The following is a 22399-nucleotide window of genomic DNA, read 5'->3' on the forward strand; positions in this document are numbered from 1 at the left end:
ACATCGTACTTTTTCTGCATACCATCATTTGTATAAATATTATAAGATCCGCAACACACATAATTGGGTGTATCATAAAAACTATTATTAATGGCGCACTTTAACTACACGTCGTTGATGATGCGCTACAAAAAGTCACTTTTATTGTAGTAAATACTTCATCACTTTTGTAGATGATAACACAAAATACTGTTATGTGTATCTTCTCAAAAGTAAAGATGAAGCTATCGAGAAATTTACTCTCTATAAGAATAAGGTTGAAAACTAACTTAGTGAAAAGATTAAGATGACTTAAAGTGACCAAGGCAGTGAATATGTATCATTGTTCGCTGAGTTGTGTGTTGAATATGGGATCAGACATGAAACAACAGTTCCTTATACACCTTAGCAAAATGGTGTTGCTAAGTGGAAGAATCACACTCTAAAATAGATGATGAATGCTCTTCTATTAAACTCTGAACTGCTAGAGTTCATGTAGATGGAAGTTGTGTTAACAGCTAATTACCTTTCAAATAAGGTGTCCCGGAAGAAACTAGAAAAGAGCCCTTATGAGTTGTGGAATGGAAGCTAATCATCCTACAAATATTTACCATTGTGGGGGTGTCTTTCCAAAGTTTTGGTACCTGATCCTAAAAGAATTAATATAGGACCAAAAACTATTGATTACATATTTATTGGATATACATATAACAGCAATGCGTATCAATTTTTTATGTATGAGACATAAATACCGGATATACACAAAAACTCGATAATAGAATTGAGAAATGTTTTATTCTTCGAGCATGTATTTTCGTATAAGAGCTGAGAGGAAGCTAGCTGCTCAAAATGGGCATATGAAACACAAGGTGAAGATGATGATGAGAAACCAGTCAAGGTTGAGCTTAGATGGAGTAAAAGAGCTCGGGTGGAAAAATCCTATAGAATATATTTTATCACTTTCATGTTGGAAAGTGAATCCCACAGTTACTTCAGAAGCAGTAAACTCTTATGATAGACCTCACTGGAGAGAGGTAATTGCATATGAGATAGAATCTATCATGTAAAATCACACTTGGGAACTTGTGGATCTTCCTCTGGAAAGTAAATCACTAGGTTGCAAGTGGATCTTCAAGAAGAAAATGAAGTCAGATGGTACAATTGATAAGTACAAGGCTAGATTGGTAATCAAAGGATACTGACAACAAGAATACCTTGATTACTTTGATACATATTCTCTAGTGTCGAGAATAACTTTCACAAGAATATTGTTGGCTATAGCCGCTATGGAATCTCGAAATACATTAGATAGATATAAAGACAACCTTTCTAAACTGGGATTTAGAAGAGTAAATCTATATGGAGTAACCTAAAGGGTTTTTTTATACCAAAATAGAAAAATAGGGTTTGTAGATTGATGAAGCCATTATATGACTTGAAATAAGCACTAAAGCAGTTATATGAGAAATTTAATATTGTCATGAAGGAATGTGGGTTCAAGATCAATGAATATGATAAATGTGTCTATATAAAAATCACAGAGAATAGCTATGTCATCTTGTGCCTTTATGTAGATGACATACTTATTATTGGAAGTAATGATAAGATTATTAAATCCACTAAGGACATGTTAAACTCAAGATTTGACATGAAAGACATGGGCTTAACTAATGTGATTCTTGAAATCAAAATTCTTAGAATCATAGAAGGACTTATTCTTAGTCAATCTCATTACATGGATAAGATTTTTGAGAAATTCACCAAGGGTGATATTATATTAGCACGAACGTCGATAGATATGAGTTAACATTTATCAAAAAATCAAAGAGAAAATATCTCTTAGATAGAGTATTCTTAAGTGATTGTAAGTTTGATGTATCTGATGAATTGTACACGAATGGACTTGGCCTACAAAGTAAATAAACTGAGTAGATATACGAGTAATTCCAGTGTTGAGCAATGTATAACAAGAGTACTAGATGCTTAAGGTATACTCATGAATATGGATTGCATTATAAGAAATATCTTGCTGTGATCAAAGAATACAACAATGCGAGTTGGATATCTGATATAAAAGACTCTAAGTCTACAAGTGAATATATGTTCACTTTTGGAGGTGCAGCAATTTCCTGAAAATCTTCTAAGCAAATTGTAATAACCAAATCCATGATAGAATTTGATTTTGTAGCTCTTGACAAATGTAGTGAAGAGGCTAAATGACTACAACAATTCTTAGAAGATATTCTAAGATGACCGAAATCTATACCGATAATTTATATACATTGTGATAGTCAATCAGCAATTGGTCGGGTATATAACTATCTATATAATGGAAAGTCTAGACATATACATCATAGACATAATATCATTAGATACTCTCGACAGGTGTTATCGCTATTAACTATGTAAAATGAAAGGATAACCTAGCAGATCCATTAACCAAGGGGTTAAACAGATAGTTAGTTGCAAGCTCATCGCGAGGGATGAGCTTGATGCCAATGAAAAATATTGGTGCAAAGGAAACCTAACCTATGTAGACTGGAGATCCCAAAATCTAGCTTCAAAGGAACAACCTAATTGTATCGACAAAGTTACTCACTGTGGGGGAACGACCCAATGTACCAATGAAAGATGGAGATTAAGCATGCAACTTTTAATGATCCAGTAGATTAATGAGGAATACTCTTAAGAGATCACCTATGTGAGAAAGAAGTAGGGTCATTTCAAAGGGAATTGGAGAAAAAATTCTTAGAGCTTCACACAGAATCAGGTGTGTTTATGACCAAGAACAAACACACTCATGAGAATTGAGTTATATCAGGGAGACTCTTGGGGTGAGATATGTCAATTCTTACACAGACAACATAACAATTCAAGGATATCGCGTCTACTGTCAGCCAGTAAACAAACAATTCTTCACTAGGGAAGGTTCAAAGGATAAAACCTATTTCTCCTATACTGGACTCAACTACTGAATGCTATCACATACCCTATTTTCATTTATGTTGGGGATTGTTGGATATATGTGAATAGAGAAGAGGTGGAAGAGGGAAGAAACTCCATTATGAATGAGACTTTAGTCCCACATTGGGAGTTTCAAGGCATATTTGTTGGTTTATATTGATTCACATGCATTGATGTTGTGAACAAATACATATGGAGAGGCTCTCTCTCTCACACGTGGGTGCGCAGGGAGGTGCAAATTTAGGGTCCAGATTGTACTGAACCAAGCTAACTCGTGTACGAGCATGATCTGCGTGCGTCAAATGTCTGACCGATTGGGACAAAATTTATCCAAGTGGAATAACTAACATTTTTCCACATGGTTTCTTTTTTATTACTCAAGAAGGTAACAGAAGCATTAACCATTGTTAATATTAATTTCATAACCTCTCAGATAGTAATGGTCGACCATTGATGGCCGACGGCTCTCATTAATCCTTGGATATTGAATGGTCATTACTCGAAGTTTAATGTAGATAAGGGATGATGCTCCTATATAAAAGCGAGACCATGGTCTTGAGCAGTACACACATAGAAAAGCTGAAGCTCTCCACCTACGTTTCCCCTCCTCCTCTATTGTACATCTCTTACTCGATGGAGTATCTGTGATAGCAGTTGGGTATCTCTCAATTCGCCATAACCACCAGTGCTTGGTGTGAATAATGGTTAACCGTTGTATCCTGAGAAACAACCAATCCGAAAAACCTCGAAGCATGGCCAGAGGTGGGGCGAATCTATTTCAAGGAAACTGCCACCATCACAAGCCTTAGTCCACTTGCCCGCTCGGTCGCTTAGCCCGCTCAGCTACTCTACCCGCTCGAGTCACTCTGTCGCTCGAGCAGCTCTGCCTTTAGGTCGCCCTACCTTCTACTATTAGGTTGCTCTGCTTGGTCAGCCACTTGACTTGGTCTATCTGATCAATTGCTCTACCCGCTAGACCACACTACCCAGTCAACCAATCTACTTAATCGGTCACTCAGTCTGCTCTACGACTCAACCGCCCTGCTCACTCGGCTCGATCAACCACTTTTTTATACTGCTAGCTCAGAAGTTGTACCCGGCCGGTGACTGTACTACACACATCCACTAAGACCTGTTGTTAGACGGTCTCTACTGCTTGACCTCTCAGCTGCCTGAACATTGGGGCTGCTCAACCTCTCTGCCCACTCGACCCACTCTACCCGCTCGGCCCACTCTGCCTGCTCAGCCCACTCTACCCACTCAGCTACTATGCAGTCTGCACTCAGTACTTGGCAAAATCAACCTCCATTTGAAGCCCAAGATTATTTGCTCAAGTTATCTCAACAAATAAGTTGAATTTAATTTAGTATAATTTAAATTATGCTAATTCCTCAAAATCTTTGGTAGATTGCCCAACATATTTAGTATATTGATAAGAATTTTATTAATAAATATGTTTCGTGAATATTGTTCATGAACATTAACGATTAATGAGTTGAACACATATATGTCAAGTTAATTAGAAAGGCAAGAAAATTATTAGAAAAAAAACTAATTAAAAGTACACCCATAAGTTTTTTTGGAATCATTAAAGAAATCTTCCACTTTGGTATGTTTTGTCAAAGACATGTCCATTCTCCAATAATTCTATACAACTATTTAACTATCCTTTAATATTATTCTCTTTATTATCTCTTTAAATTTTGAATCGGTAGGACAACATATTTAAATTATTCAAAATTATTTATATTTTAGTAATTATTATTTTATAGTTGTTACAATGTGAATTCAGTCATATTTATCTATCATTCTCGTTATAATAACTACGAAATCGTAATTACTATAATATATATTTAGAGGGTGTTTGGCTGAACTTATAAGTTCTTCAAATTTGTTTTACAAAAATTTTTTCAAACAACTTATAAGCTGTCAAAATAAGTCGTTTTGGAGCTTATAAGTTATTTTTAAAAAAGTATGGAAGACCTTATTTTTAAAAAAAAATATCTTATTTTAATAATTTTTTTTCTAAAATATCCTTATATAATTTCATAAATCCTTATCTTATCCTCTATAAATTTTTATAAGTCTAATATCTTTTTATCTCCGCCGACTTCTCTTACAGTGCCGTGTCATCTTCTCCGCCAATGCCTCTTTCCAATTTTCTCTCCCCCGGTACAGAAATTTGCCCAAAACCCTCTATTAATAAAAATCTCAAAACCCTCTATTAATAGTATTATACCCTTTTTGATAATTTTATTAATAAAAAGATTCTTATAATATCAAATACATTAATACATTTAAGTTGAATATAATAAGTTCATCCAAATACTTTAACATCTTATTTTAAAATAAGACCAGATAATTTATAAGTTTCTAAAACAACTTATAAACTATACGAAGTATAAATTATTTTTAAAATTAAAAATTTAACCAAACACCCTCTTAATTTGCTTATCTAGTTATTCATGTTTAATAATTACGAAATCGTATTTATTACACTACGTACGTTTGACCGGAACAGGATTTAAATGTGAGATTTAGATAAAAAATAATAATGAAAACAGTAACAAAGGATAGTTAGGTAATTGTGATTGGAAGAGAAGAAAATTACATCGAATATCTACTTCCACTCAACAATAAGAATCACCAACCGAGGTGACCTTGGAAAGGAGGCGTCCTTATTTTGAAAATTCAAAAAACAAAAAATCATCTTAGAGTATCAATAAGGAAGATTTGTCCTTTGCTAAATTTTAAACTAGATCAGTCTATTGATAAATAGTAAACTTCATCCAGATGTATCTATCCATTGATAAAATATCAATAAGATAATTTTTAAAAAAAAAAACAAAGATTTTTTGGCATTTGATTTGATTTGTAGTTGTGCATCATCGTCCACAATCCAAGCAAGCACAATCAATCCACAGAGGCAGCAATAGCAGGAGCGATTAGCGCGTGAGCTCACGCTCCTCCTCATCGTCCATGGTGATGGATTCCACGCGCTCGCTCGCTCCCTTTGACGCGTCCAATTCCTATTCCGCCCCTTCGCCGACTTCTTCCCCTATAAATTCCAATCGAATCTAATTGGTTATTCGCAGCGGTTTGCAGTCCGCAGGCACCGATCGATCCAATCAATCCCACTGAAGCGTACAGACGGCGGAAGCGGCGACGACGACGACGACGACGACGACGTACATGGGCCAATCCGCCTCCGCCCCCTCCTCCTCCTCCCGCCCAGTCACCTTCTCCGACGCCAGAGACTTCACCTCCGACCTGCCCGACGAGTGCCTCGCCCTCGTTTTCCAGTCCCTCGGGCCCGCCGACCGCCGGAGCTGCTCCCTCGTATCCCGCCGTTGGCTCGCCGTCGAGGGATGCTGCCGGAATCGACTCTCCCTTGATGCCCGCGCTTCGCTGCTCGAGGCGGCGCCGTCTCTCTTTGCCCGCTTCGACGCCGTCTCGAAGCTCGCCCTCCGGTGCGGCCGCCGTTCCGACAGCATCGGCGATGAGGCCCTCGCGCTCGTCGCGGCCCGCTGTCCCAACCTGGTGAGTCTCAAGCTCCGTTCTTGTCGCTCCCTCACGGATGTCGGCATGGCGGCCGTCGCCCGTTCCTGCCCGGGCCTCCGCAAGCTCTCCGTCGGCTCCTGCTGCTTCGGCGCCAAGGGTATCGACGTTGTTCTTCGAGGTTGTCCCCTCCTCGAGGATCTCTCCATTAAGCGCCTCCGCGGCCTGCACGACCTCGCCGCCACCGCAGGTCTCGTCGACGCGGCGCCCGCCCTTCGCTCCGTCTGTCTCAAGGATCTCTACAATGGCCAGTGCTTCGCGCCGCTCATTGCAGGCTCTCCCAATCTCAAGACACTCAAGCTCATCCGCTGCTCCGGCGACTGGGACCCACTCCTGGAAGACATGGCCGGCAAGGTCTCCGGCATCGTGGAGCTTCACCTCGAGCGGTTGCAGGTGAGCGACACCGGACTCATCGCTCTGTCCGCGCGCGTCGAGCTCGAATTCCTCCACCTGGTGAAGACGCTGGAGTGCACCGACGCGGGCCTCGCCGCCGTGGCCGAGCACTGCCCCAGCCTCCGCAAGCTCCACATCGACGGCTGGAAGGCGGACCGGATCGGCGACGAGGGCCTCTCCACCGTGGCCAGACGGTGCACCGGTCTCCAAGAGCTCGTCCTCGTGGGGGTCAACCCCTCAATCCGGAGTCTGGAGCTCGTGGCGACTCACTGCAACGCCCTGGAGCGACTCGCTCTCTGCGGCGGCGACACCATCGGCGACGCCGAGATCGCCTGTATCGCCGCCAAATGCTCGTCGCTGACGAAGCTCTGCATCAAAGCGTGCCCTGTTTCAGACAAGGGCATAGACGCCTTCGCCAGCGGATGCCCCAAGCTGGTCAAGGTGAAGGTGAAAAGGTGCGCCAGAGTGACGCCGGAATGCGCGAATCGGCTAGCTGCGAGCAGGAACGGCCATCTGTCCGTAAACTTGGTGCCTCCCGACGAGGGCCTAATGGAGGAGCAAGGGAGCGTCGCGGTCATCGAAGAAGGCGCAAGCGAAGAAAGCAACAATGGTGGCGAGGTAGCCGCTGACTCCGCCGCCGTTGACGCAGCGCCGGGCGGAGAAATTCCGACGAGCTGTAGAAGTAAAAGCAGGTGCACGGCGACGAAGATGCGATTGGGGTTGTCAGCGGCGGGGAGGAACATGGTGGCTTTCGCCATCAGGAGATGGTCGCACGGCGGCAACAATTCTGGACTGGGACCAAGTCAAGCATGACATGGTCACCTCCTTATTCTTCTTCTCCATTAATATCCATTTTTCTGCTTGGAATTTCAAAAATTGCTGTAAACTCTGACCAGATCAAAATTTCAACAAAAAAAAAAATGTGGAAAAGCTTTACTTCTCATGCTCAATCCTGACTTCTCTGCCGCTGAATACTGTTGTTAATCGTGAAGGAGTCATTCAGAGAAGTTGTAGAAGATTTCAAGTCTCCTTTTTTTTTTAATTTTTTTTATTAATCTATATATTCATTTTATCCAATATTAATTCTAGAAGGGATCGTATCGTAAAAATTTCAAATTAACTTACGAGTGTCTGATTAACTACTTGCCGTCGTACCTAATCTGGGGGCTTTGTTTAAAAAAATATATATGAAATCGTCATATCAGCGGTCCCCTAGAGTCGATCCTACAGATATGAAGGGAGGTAAATACAGATACACAGATGAAAAATACATGACGGAGACGTTAATCCCAGACAGTGATACTCTGGGGATCGATCCCTGGACCTTTCAGTCACAGAATCATACATTTCCCATCTATACTACGCCCTGAGGACCAGGGAGGTTTTGTTTAAAGCTTTAGGTAGTGGAGGAGTTGGTTAGGGTTCAAAAAATCAAATTGTATAAGTTTACAATTTTTTTATTTTTCTGATTTATTTTAAGTTCGAGAAGAATCTACTATCCGAATATCCTGCCGCATCCATCGATATCCACTAATTGGTTAGTTAATAGTGGAGTATTTTGACCATGTATTAGATTTACCAATATAGTTTCTTTTTTTAAAATTAAAGAATATATATATATAAAGTATTAAAAGCTAAGCAAAGAAATATGAGACCCGTGAAGATGATTAGAGCCCGGTCACTAGGATATATTTACGTTGCTCTACTTTGGATTAATGGTCAATTTGGCACGTTAGGGCTTTGCAAGTGAACGTCATCAGTTATGCTAAGGCTAAGCTTAGTTCTCCAAGCTCTCCACTTCGAGCTCAGCTCTCCAAGCTCTGCACTCCGAGCTCAGTTCAATTCTTCACTCAGAACTCCATTAAGCTCTCTCGACTTCGAGCTCAGCTGTCCAAACTCTTCACTCCGAGCTCATTTCAATTCTTCACTCAGAACTCCATTAAGCTCTCGACTTCGAGCTCAGCTGTCCAAACTCTTCACTCCGAGCTCAGTTCAATTCTTCACTCAGAACTTCATTAAGCTCTCCACTTTGAGTTAAGTTTTGTCATTCTAAGCTCAATTTAACTCTTTACTCCAAGCTCAATTTGTTTGATATTATCTTTTTTTAGGTGAACTTATTTATAATTTACATATAGGGATATGAACCGAATCATCTAAAATGATCTAATTTAAATTTATTGGATTTCAGATTATTGGATGTGAGTTGAATGTGTAGAATCCTTTAGTCTAATCCGTTATCGTCTATGGGTTGATAACGGATTGGATACCTATATAAAAGATTAGGATATCTTGACTAAATCTTTGTTCCCCATTGATGAGGATTTGTGATGTCGTCACTCTAATTCCCTTTGAAGGTCATCTTCTTGCTTCCACTTCATCTATTGTCTCAGGGATTGAGCAGACAACGCTACAGGATAAAAACAATGACTCTTCAATTAAGTTCCTTATCATAGTTTATGAATTTATTTTGTTATGTCATGCTTTAAGATCCATCCTCATGTATTTGTATTTCCTGTTTCGAGTTCTTATATGATTTCTAGAATTCATATGACTTAAGTAATACATTATCCATCAATTGATTACGGCCACAGGTTTAGTTTCATTATTTTCATGTCAATACAGTAGTTGATCATTGTATTCATGTTAGATTAAAGCTTTACTAGTTTAATTGTCAAAATGCTTGTAAAAGAAAACTTAGGAAAGACTTCATCTTTTATGGTCTTCATGTTTTCACAAAGAACAATGATGAGCCGCCACTGTCTTCGAGAAAAATCGTCGTGCTCGACCTAATTTTAGGTCAAATCACGATGATGTAATTGATTGTCTTGATCAAATAATCATTTACTAAGCCTAAAATAGCGAACAGAATTATAGGGAATCGATTGGCTTGATTGATCAATCGCTACCAATCGATTGTTTGAATAAGATAATTGATTGGTAACTGAATTCAGGCATTAATTGATTTGAATTGATTGATGGGTTGCCACCAATCAATTGACAATCTTGCTAATCGATTAATGGCCTTGTCGTGTGACACAAAATTGATTCAGATCAATTAGTCTTAAGTCGTGTCAATCTTTGCCAATCGATCACAACCTTAAGTCGTGTCAGAATTGAGTGGAATCGATCGATCACCCTAATCGATTGGTGAATCCATTTGATTAGGAATTGGATTCAATCAATTACAACCTTCAAAAAAACATGACACAATCGATTTTAATTGATTTGCTAGATTAATTGAGACATCAATCGATTGGTGATTTACAATCGATTGATAGACTTGAAATTGAACACAGAATATTCTTGGATCGATTAAAGTGATCGATTAGTGATTACCAATCAATTTCTCAATTGCCATGAATCAACAATCGATTGAGTGTAAAATCGAACATAGAAGTTTCTGTGATCAATTAGCAAGATCGATTGGGTATAACCAATCGATCGACACACATCTGAATCGATTGATGGTCATGAAATCAAATACAGTAGGCTCTCATATCCATTGGGTCAATCGATTAGATAATACCAATCGATTATCATACAACATCAATCGACTAATACGCCTAAAACTTGAGCTATTAAGGTTGATCAAGTGCTTATCTTTTCAGTTAAAGTTCATAGGGGTTTCTTAGGTATATCTACACACATGCTACTAAATTTAACTATTGTATCAGCCCAAAGGAAGACACCTTAGGTAGATTTAGTACATTTTGTGTCGGTAAACGTATATTTATGCTAAGAGTAATTGTCTCAAAGAAAAATTACCTTTATGCCAGATATATGATTAAGGCTAGCCTACAGCTAAGGGACAAAGATTATTTTTGTTAAGATGATGCACAAATATCTCGGCCCAAACGAAGGCATATTGCGTGGCAGGTTAAAGTTATTGTAAGTTATAAACCAAACATAACTCATATAAAGTGCCGAATTATGCACATAATAGATCAGCCTAAAGGAAAACTCATTATGTGATCAATTAAAGTTTGAGTTATATTAGAAACTACTACAAATAAATTATATTTTAGTACACAAAGTAAAATACAATGTTGTATTAAACATCTTATAAAGTGCTCATTTATATATATTTAAAATTTTATTTTATTTGTATAATCTTATGATTTAATACTTGTAGTTATACATGTTCTTGGCCTTAAGTAAATCATGAGCTTATATTATTTTCTCTCTTTTAATTTCAGTGCAATCTGTAACTGTCAACATTAATAACATCCTCATACTAACTGGTTCAAATTTTACTGAATGAAAAGAGTACGTGATTGTAGTCTTAGGTTGCTAGACTTAGACTATACATTAAGATATGATCACCCTGTTAGATTTTAAGGGATGTCCTAAGGCAGTCGTCTTATGGTTTTATTATTTATTTGATAAATATAAATTCACTATTTAAATACATATTATATGTTTGATGATCTTAAACTCATTTATTGAATGCCTGCAATACAATTCATAGCATGAGAGAATTTATGATTGTGTCACAACTTATGATTATCTCTACATGTGCGATTATGAACGTATTAGAATTTCCCTAATCATCGAATTGATGCATTCGGACATCATCAATTATGTAAGACTAGCACGGGTGATACTCTTTGGTTCACCAAGTAGTTATTTTCTCACTAGCTGGAGACATTGGGATGTCTAGAATTAAACGTGGATACTAGTTATGGTAACTAGTTCATTGGAATGGATCGTTGTAAAACTTCATATGATCATCTATATATATAGATATGTTTGTGAAGCTTTTATTGCAGCTCGAGTGCAAGTTTCCTTCGACTTGAGATATACAAGTCATCTTGGTCATGGAGACTTATACTTTGACATCTTAAGCAAGCATCTCATTGAGGTGTGGACCCAGGATGATTAGGTATAAGTTGAAGTGCTCGAAGGTGTTTAGATAACCCACAGAGGATTCACTACTTCTTGTGAGGAGACGTATATCCTATGGCCACTCGTTAGGATTATTTCTTAAAGTCTTTGGTCAAAGCATCACATATTAAGAGTACGAGACTTTTATACACATGTACGAGTAATTTGAATCTGCAGAACAAGAAAGTATTAGTTGGCCTAGGTGTGATATAGTTAGCCTAGTGGAGATTGACACATAGACTATGTCCTAAACCAAGTGGGTATAAAATGAGTGAAAGGAATGAGGCACAACTCACTGTAGCTGCTGAAGGATTCAAAATTAATTCTAAAATCAATTATGATTTTCTGACTAATTGGAGAACATGATGTACTACTAGGTGTCACTCATGATTATTCCATAATTAAGTAGTTAATTATGGATGACCAAGATAAATCGGGAACCTATTGGGTCACAAGCACTACGAGTCTCTAAAGGACATAAAACAAGTTAAAGAATAGGATTATTAGATCAAGAGATAAATGTTTGGTTGGATCATACATAAGACAAATATAAAAATATTTGTTGAATCCGAAGTGTGGATAGGCCACATCTCTTATGGTAGACTTAGACCCTATTTGGATTAGTCATGAACCAACTTGCTTTAGTTGTGAATCAAACCAAAAGGTCAATAGGCTAATTTTTGGTTAAGGGATAATGAGTTGAATTTGGGCTTTCTAATCAAACTCATTTAAAGGATTATATATAGATGTAATTAGGAGAGAATTAAACACAATTAGGTGAACAGAAAACTATGATGTTCGTAGACTCCTCCAGGAAAGGTTCTAAGAGGAAGTCAAAATATCATGCTAAGGGGAAGAACAAAAAGGCCAAGATAGTATAACCAGCACAAAAGGGTTCATGCCATCATTGTGGCAAGATAAGACACTGGCGAAGAAATTGCAAGATTTATCTTGAGTCTATGAAGAAGAATAAGGCAATCGATATCTCATCCTCTTCAGGTATTTTCATTATTAATTGTCATATTATTTCCTCAGATACTTTGATATTAGATATTTGGTGTGGCTCACATATATGTAATGACATACAGGGGCTAACGAATAGCAAAAGACTTATCAAGGGAATTGTAGGATCGAAAACAATTTAGATATCTCCACAATTGCATGATATTGTCTACTTTGGGCCTAAGCTCTCATGGTTTTGCTCTTGAGCTCTCCCCAAAAGGTCTCATGCCAAATGGAGATATCTTTCTCTTATAAACCCATGATCTTTCCCATGTGTTTTCAATGTGGGACTATGTTTGCAACTTTGCAACCCTAACAATCCCCCCCTTCAAACAAAAGACCACAGGCTTCCCACGTCCGATCCTCGACCCACCAGGTCTTCCTGCCCCTCGGTCCACCCGACCTACTAGGACTTTCTTGCTTAGCCGCAACTAGGACTTTCTGCCTGGTGTCTGGTCCTCTTGAGCCGAACATAGGAGCCCTCACTTTTTTTGTTCGAGGTCAATATTGTACCCACATGACTCAATCAGATCATAGCTCTTATGCACAGTCGGCGGTTAAACCTTTTGCAGTCCAGGCTCTGATACCAATTATAGGATCGTGATTGTTCGATAGAGGGGGGTGAATATAGAAAAAAACGTCGAAAAAAATTAAGCGCAGCGGAAAATATAAGCGAAAAGAGATAAGGCTAACACAGATTCGTTTTTACTTGGTTCAGAGCCTGTGTCGACTCCTACTCCAAGGCTCGTACTCGTTGAGGAATTTCGTTGGGTAATTCACTAGCAATTCGAATATTGAATACAAATTGAGTACACGAATGTTAATAAAAATAATAATACCGACAAAAGGAAAAGAAAACAGTGTGTAGTCGGAGTAGCTTCGCAGCGTCGCAAGAGCACAAGAGAGCAGTCTGAGAGTTCTGAGTTGTATGTTGAAGCTCCATCCTTGACCCTTCTTTTATAGGATGCTCGGGGTGCCCGGATCCCTTCCGGGCGCCCTGGTGTGACGTAGCAGGCCCAACCAGCGAGCTCCATGTGTCAACGACGCACTGGGGATAAAACTTGCCTCCGGGCATCTGGGTATGGCCGGTGTTGTGGCCCCCTCCGCCAAGACATGACGTCGTCATCCTCATCTACGTGGACACCCACTAATGAGAAACTCCCAGATCCTATGACGTCGAACTCGGTCATGGCCTGAACATTACCCCAGGTGACGTTAATCTGGCGGTGAGCAAAATATGCCGTCAAAATATGACAATATGGCATATGAACTTGAGCGCTGGTGACATATCCAGCTGCGTAGATAATGGTCTGAAATATATATAGACTAATATCTATATCTTATCTATGGAAAAGTGCGTACAAAAGGAAGGAGTGGAATGGACGCATCATCGGTATGTGATAATGGTAAAATGCAGTAAACTAAGACCCTATAGAGTGCATAATCATGAACTCGAAGGCCAACTGAGCTAAACATAGTGACGGTGGGTACACGCTCTCCTCCAAAAAAAATATGAATAAATCGTATCCAGGGTGATGTGTGAGTGGATCACCAAATTGTAGATCCCTGGGGGGTAACACTGAAAATGACACGTAGATGGTCATAGTCCTAAAAAGTCCTGGATCATGGTAGGAGATAATGTCATATCTATACCGACTACCCTAGTAACATAAGTGAGATCATCTACACTAACTAAGTTATTATAGAATTCAGCACATAAATCTATGTTTATTGAATTGGTACAGTAAACAAGCTTTCGTAAGTTATAGTGGCTAATAACCTCTATAACTGGAACACAAGAACGTAAGAAGAACGCTCTATCTAGACACTTAGTCCTAATAGCTACATATATGGTTGACTCAAACTTAACTCTAAGTTCATCAGTAGGGAACCTAGGGTTTATACTGGCAGTTGAGGGCCCAGCACCAGATCTAAAACGTTGTCTATCATAATAATTAAGAAGAAAATATAATAAGCATAACTAAACGAAATATTTAAAAACTTAGGAGGAAAGATTTTCCCGAGGCATCGTGACAAGAATTTTTAGAGATGACGACCCTGGTTGATTCGCAGCAATGAAATAACCATAGAATAAAATTTTAAGTTTGATCACTCTCACGGTAAAGCTCAAAACGAGCCTTAACAAGAGGGAAAAGAAGTGGTGCAAAGGCTAAGGGTGCCCCTGCCCCCCTATTTATAGGGGGCCCCGGGCGCCCCGGAAGCGAATACCAGGGGTGCCCGCCACTGGTTTTTGACTTCGGATATTTTTTTAAAAAAAATTGATTTTTAAGTGGAAAGAAATTTAAGTTTAATTTTTTAAAAAAATAAATTTAAGTTGAAACATTAAATTTTTAAAATAAATTTTTAAGTTTAATTTTTAAAATAAATTTTTAAGTTTAATTTTTAAAATAAGTTTTTAAGTTTAATTTTTAAAATAAATTTTTAAGTTTAATTTTTAAAATAAGTTTTTGAGTTGAAAATTTTAAGTCTAATTTTAAAATGAATTTTTGTTTAATTTTAAAAATAAATTTAAGTTTAAATTTTTTAAAATAAGTTTTTGAGTTGAAAATTTTAAGTCTAATTTTAAAATGAATTTTTGTTTAATTTTTAAAATAAATTTAAGTTTAATTTTTAAAATAAATTTTTGAGTTGAAAAATTTAAGTCTAATTTTAAAATAAATTTTTGTTTAATTTTTAAAATAAATTTAAGTTTAATTTTTAAAATAAATTTTTAAGTTTAATTTTTAAAATAAATTTTTGAGTTGAAAAATTTAAGTCTAATTTTAAAATAAATTTTTGTTTAATTTTTTTTAAAATAAATTTAAGTTTAATTTTTAAAATAAATTTAGTTTTAATTTAATTGATTTTAATTTAATTTTAATTTTATTTAAGTCCTTAATCATCTCACCCGATCTACGTTTTCAATCAGGGAATCCTATAATTTAGTGAGATGAATTAGTTTCAATTTTAGGATTTGATTTTAACTTGTGTTAGATTCAAGTTTAACTTTGAGTTCAACAGATAAACATTCTCTGGATAAACTTCTGGGCTATGGTGAGTCACTTGGACATCATTAGAGTAAACATGCCTTCGAGGTTTTCCAAATAGTCCTATCCACTGGACTTAATACAAAACCTTGATCTAACTAGTTAGGATCCATAAAGGGTAGCTTCGGTCAGTTCCACTTAGTCAAATGCACCAGGTCGAAGCCATATCTTCCTAGACATGCATAGACTAAGCTTCCCTAACGTACTCATCCAAAATTTCACCAGTACCATTTTTCAAGTTAAACTTGAGTCCCCTTCCTAATTGGTCCTAAGTACCCTGCCGGGTAGATTAATTCGGGTTACCCTTCCGGCTAGGTTAGTTTTGGAGGTGCCAGCTATTCTGGAGACTCCCCCTAAATTATTGGCCTTTTTTAAATTTTCGTTTTTGGGTTTATGTCTATTTCTTTTATAGTTATAATTTACTTGATGATAGGTCGAGTTTTGGTGAGTTTTAAAATATTTAGATTTTAAGTTTTTTTGTCTAGGTTTGTATTCTGGTTTTTGATTTGGTTTATTTGACTTTACGTAATATATTTTATCTTTAGGTATGTAATATTGGTTAAGTCCTACTTGTGTGGTTAAGCACACTTTCGGATCCCAAGCTTTTCTTGTTAGTTTGTGTTGGGTTATTAATGAATTAAATGTTTTATTTGAACTTGACTTATAGCCAAGTCCGGTTTTGTTGTAACTTGCTTTTTGATATTCAAGATTAAGTCTAAATTTTTTTATCTTGTAGTAAATTTTTCTAACATACCTTTTAAATTGTTAATTTCTAATTTTAATGATGAATTCTCCTCCTCAAGTGTTAGATCTTGAGTTGGTTTGTTATTTGTGATTTGTTCCTTGAGGTTTTGATTTTCCTCAAGGAGCAATTTATTTTCCTTTTTCAATTTTCATTAATTTATTATTTAAACACGAAATAATTTTAAAAAACTTTTTGTTCAAATTAAAGTATACCTCTTCGGAAGCTTCGGAAACGAGTACGGACTCGTGGCTTGATTTAGGTTTGGACCCGTCTTCCGATTCGTCCTCCGACACTGTTTCGCGGGCCATCAGCGAGAGGTAACTCTGGTTCTTCTGATCTTCATCCTCCGATTCTTCCGAAGACGAGTCGTCCCACGTTGCTTTGAGGGCCTTCTTTTTTACTGGCTTCGTTTTGTCGTTCTTCGATCTCGGACACTCATTCTTGTAGTGCCCCTTTTTGTTGCATCCGAAGCACGTCACGTTCCTCGATTCGGTTGGAGTGTTGATCTTCTGAAGATCCTTCTTGCTAAAGCTCCTTTTCTTCCTAGTGAACATCTTCCTTACTAGGTTCACCAGGTGCTCTTCATCTTCGGAGTTCTAGTCAGAATCTTCTTCGGGTTTAGGCTTGTTCTTCTTTTCCATGGAGGAACCTGCAAATAAAGTTATACCTTTCTCGGATCTAGCATTAGTTTATTCGTGTAACTCTAATTCACAAAATAATTCATCTAATTTAAGTTTAGATAAATTCTTAGAAATTTTGTAGGCATCCACGATAGATGCCCACAAGTTGTTGCGTGGAAACGCGTTTAATGCATACCTGATTAGATCTCTGTTTTCCATCTAGTGGCCTATCGCGTGAAGCCCGTTGAGGATATCCTTGATCCTTACGTGCAGCTAACTCGTCGTTTCTCCTTCCTGCATTTTTATATTAAATATTTTATTTAACAACAAATTCCTTTTTGTTATCTTAGTGTCGCTAGTTCCTTCGTGCAGCTCGATCAATTTATCCCATAGCTCTTTCACGTTCTGATGCGGTCCGACCCGGTTCAGCTCTTCCCTCATCAATCCACATTGTAACGTGTTGATTTCCGTCGACGCTTTCTTCTTCAAGTCCGAAGTCCACTGTTCCGAGTCTAGTGGAATTCCGGAGTTGTCAACGGGTGTTTTGTAGGCTTTTGTGACGCTGAGTCACTGGCCGAAATCCGTCTCGAGATACACCTCCATCCGCTTCTTCCAGTATGGGAAATCATCCCCGTTGAACAGGGGAGGTCACACTATGCTGAAGCCGTCAAGTTGCGACATTTTAATCTGCACACAGGAAAACAAACAAGAGAGGTTCCAAGACTTGGTCTTGGATTAGTAGTGCGGGAAGAAAATAAAAAAATAACTAAATTGGTGTTGCACCAATTTAAATTTAATTACAACGGAAAGAAATTTCTAAAAAGGTAATAATACCAGTTTGGAATTATATGAAAAACTGAAAGCTGAAAGAAGAAAAAAAATTTTAAAACAGATCACCCCCTTATCTGATTAGTGGTTGCACCAAATCAAAGCGGAACTTGGCTCTGATACCAATTGTAGGATCGAAAAGAATTTAGATATCTCCACAATTGTATGATATTGTCCACTTTGGGCCTAAGCCCTCATGGTTTTGCTCTTGAGCTCTCCCCAAAAGGCCTCATGCCAAATGGAGATATATTTCTCTTATAAACTCATGATCTTTCCCATGTGTTTTCAATGTGGGACTATATTTACAACCTTGTAACCTCAACAGAAACAAGTCTACGAGTTGGGAATAGAGCAAAGGTTGTTGCAATCGCCATTGGAACATACTTGTTAAAGCTTTCTAGTGGACTTATTTTAGAACTAAATAATTGTCATTTTGTTCCTACATTAATAAAAACCATTGTTTCTATTTTGCTTAAATAGAAAAAGTTTTCATTTAACTTTTAGTAACAATTATTATTATATAACTTTGAATGGTGTTCTTTATTGCACTAGAACTTTATGCAATGACATCTACATATTAGATATATCTAGTGACGTACTCAATATCAAAACGAGTCATAAATGCATGCTCAAATAGATAATCAATTAACCTCTTACTCATGGCATTGTCACCTTAGCCATATAAGCAAGAAACACATGTCCGAATTGCAAAAGACTACAATTCTCGGATCATTTGAATTAGATACATTTGATACATGTGACTTATGTTTAAAAGGTAAGACGATAAAGTTACATTTTTTCTGAAAAGGGTCAACGAGCTGATGAGTTACTTGGGCTCATACATATCGATGTATGTGGACCAATGTCAACTCACGCACCAGGAGGTTATAGCTACTTTATTACTTTCATTGATGTCACTCGCATTATGGGTATGTGTATCTAATGAAACACAAGTCTGAAGCCTTTGAAAAGTTTATAGAATTCAAAAATAAAGTAGAGAAACAACTTGAAAAAAGTATTAAGACACTTTGATCTGATCGAGGTGATGAGTATTTAAGCTAAGAGTTTCAAGATTATCTAAGGAACGATGATATATTATCTCAATGGACTTTACCTTATACGGTACAACATAATGGTGTATCAGAAAGGCGTGATCGAACCTTGTTGGACATGGTTAGGTCAATAAAGGATCGTGTAAATCTTCCAAAAATCTTTTGGGGTTATGCACTCATGATAGCTGTTTACTTGCTAAACAAAGTCTCGACAAAGGCAATCTCAACTACTTCATATGAGGTATGGACTGGTGAGAAACCCCTCATATCTTATTTGAAGATATGGGGATGCACTACAACAAAAACATTAAAAGACAACGGTTAAAAACCGTTGTCATAGTCCCTTTAAAACCGTTGTAATTGGCAGTGTTGTTAAGTGTGCAGTAAAAGACAACGGTTTAAAACCGTTGTCTTTGACCACATTAGACAATAGTCATGCAACGGATTTAAAGTGTTGTCTTTTAATACCAAAGACAACAGTTCTACAATAGTATAAAACCATTGTAATTGCCAGTTTTGCAATAATTTTGATCACAGATATACTTTTGACAACAAATACACTGTTGTCTTTCTTTAAAATTTAGTTTAAAACCATTGTCTTTGAATACTTTTCACAACGGTTAAAAAATCGTTGTCTATGTTGATTAGAAAATACATCGCGAATAGATAAAATAATTTTTTTGCACACAAACTTGTATAACATATATACATTCAAAAAAATTGTTTTCAATATATATATATATTCAGTTGTCTTTTATACATCTTGTCTCAACCAAAAATTGGTACAACGTATATGTACATTCACTTAAGTTAAGTTTATAAACTTCTACAATTACTACAAACTATCCAAATATGACCACAAGTAATATCTAATCATGACAACCACAAAATATGAGACCACAAAATTAAGTTTATCAGACCACAACCATACAAATTAACTTGTCCTTTATCTGAATAGATCAAGTCAGGATGTGCAACATTCTTCACGTACCGGTCCTTTTTCTGCATACAGAATTTCATAGACTTAGCTTGTAAACCCAGCTTTCTCCCTTTTCTGAAAAAAAATATAGTTACAGTCATAGAAAAAAATAGAAACATGCATGTATAAACTAATAATCATTGCAAACTGATAATTGAAACGGATAATCTAATAAATCACTATAAACTAAAGTGATAATTGAAGCAAACAAACCCCAAAAATAGAAAACTTATCAACATGTATAAACAATTATAAACTTCTTACAGCTCTGCATCTTTTGCACAGTAGAAACCAAATTGTGAAGTACATAAATCTAGACCTTCTGAAATGTTGAAGTAAAAGAATAGTCAAATAAGCACGAGAAACGTTGTCGCTTCACATTTTCATGAGTAGTCAAGCAAGTGAGCACGAGAAAAGTTGATGAATATATAAACTTGACATTATATCTTAAACCATGTATTATGTGAAAGCAGCTAGAATAGCTACCAGCAGCAACAAAAAGAAGGAATCATAGAGGAAGTCATGTACCTTATGTCTCAACATTACAGCAGCAACACTCTAGTAAGATCTCAAAGCTTGCGGATGTGCAGTTTGCATAAAAACCACAAAGCAGTATACAAAACTAGTTTCAACATTATTTCTATAAAAAATAAAGAACAACTGGTTTTTCAAAGATTCATACCTATAGAATATAATCCGTTGAGACTTTTGTCTAGTAGCCTTTTTGAAGGAAATAAGTAGCTCCTTGGATATTGCATGGCATATGTTCTACTTAGGCAGGTAAATTGGAAAAGAAAACCAACATTCTATTTAAAATTGGTTTTAGATTGTATTTCATACTTTATCATGCCACCAGTAAGAGTTCCTCGCTGAGGATCTTGCCAGACCTTAAACATTTCTTGAATTAATTCTTGATGGGCGTAAGCACAGACCAATCCAGCATATTTTGTCACCTCGAGCCAGTCTTAAGACGCAACAACCTGACAACCCAAATATAATCAAGATAGTAAGGATACATCAAGGCAACTATACGTAGAGCAAGAAATGAAGACTGACAAAATTACTTACAACTGTGATAGAAGAGCTAGAATCTTCCCCAAGATGAGGATGTGTTACGTCAGCACTAAATATTATAGTTGGTTGGCCAGTCTCACATATCTACTTTTGATCACCTGTAATAACTATGGCATATAATAATAAAGTGAACGAGGAAAGGGAAAAAAAATCAAAGTTAAAAGGTTCAGCCAATTGATATTTGTCAACAAGTAAAAATATCAAGTTGTGCACAACACTTGGCTATGAGACGACAAACAGCTAGGGATATAATACATAGATTAAAGCATTAATGTAGAAAAAATTAAAATATGTTTTGCACTGAACTAACCTAATTGGTAAAATCCCTACTGAACTAATGAAGCTATCAGGATTATTCAATTTGGATTTATCTGGAAATCTTTTAAGTGGAGAAATTCCAAAAAACATCAATGCATTACAGCAATTGGAGCCTTTGGACTTATCCAGAAATAATTTATCTAGAGGAATTCCTTCTAGCATGTCCTATATGTAATCTGTGTGGTTTTTAAATTTGTCGTTTAACAACTTATTATGAAAAATTCCACTCGGTGATCAACTTCTAACATTCATTGATCTGTAAGTCTACATGTGAAATCTTGATCTTTGTGGGTTCCCTCTTAATCGAAGTTGCAAGGGTAGTGAGACATCACAAACTCCAAGTCACAAAGAAGGCATAATTATACATAGTTGTTAAAAGACATCACAAACTCCAAGGGCAGATAAGACAGTTTCTCTAATTTAATCCTAGACCACTAAAAGAAGTAAATAAAATTATATACGTAGTCGAATGAATAAGTCACGTTCTTGCACTAAAGAAAATGTTATCTTTCACATAATCAAATAAAACAGATGCAATGTGTTGGCCACTATAGAATTGCATGAACCATGAACTAAGATACAAGTGCCATTTTCATTTTAAGAAAAACAAAGATGCTCTCAACCTAACGATCATAGAGCATACATATAGTTGGATCATACTTGGCTTTATTAGGATTTAGCACCCAAAACAGAGAATAAAAAAAATAGTGGATTGCACATGCAAGAAATGTCTTACAAAACTCTCACATCAAGCAAGCTAATTAAGTATCATCATCTTGAGTGTATTAAAAATGATAGAATTGGGAAGAAAGTGTTGTAGAACAAAGATGAAGTAACTAGAAGCTTATTCGTATGACAAAAAAATAACATGGAGCTAAGGCTAAAAATTGTTTTATGGATGAACTAATATGTTGAACTCAAAAAATCAATGAATTGTATTATTAGATGTAATAGTG

General features: G+C 36.9%; 1 protein-coding gene across 1 annotated transcript; it reads left to right on the plus strand.

Moving 5' to 3' along the window:
• Positions 1–5883: 5883 nt before the first annotated feature.
• Positions 5884–7844, plus strand: LOC122030019 (F-box protein SKIP2-like). Its single transcript, XM_042589171.1, has one exon. It carries the CDS (start codon positions 6136–6138, stop codon positions 7705–7707), a length of 1572 nt encoding a protein of 523 aa, XP_042445105.1. The 5' UTR covers positions 5884–6135; the 3' UTR covers positions 7708–7844.
• The last annotated feature ends 14555 nt before the right edge of the window (positions 7845–22399 follow it).

This window comes from Zingiber officinale, chromosome 10B (genome assembly GCF_018446385.1).
Source record: "Zingiber officinale cultivar Zhangliang chromosome 10B, Zo_v1.1, whole genome shotgun sequence".
NCBI lineage: Eukaryota > Viridiplantae > Streptophyta > Magnoliopsida > Zingiberales > Zingiberaceae > Zingiber > Zingiber officinale.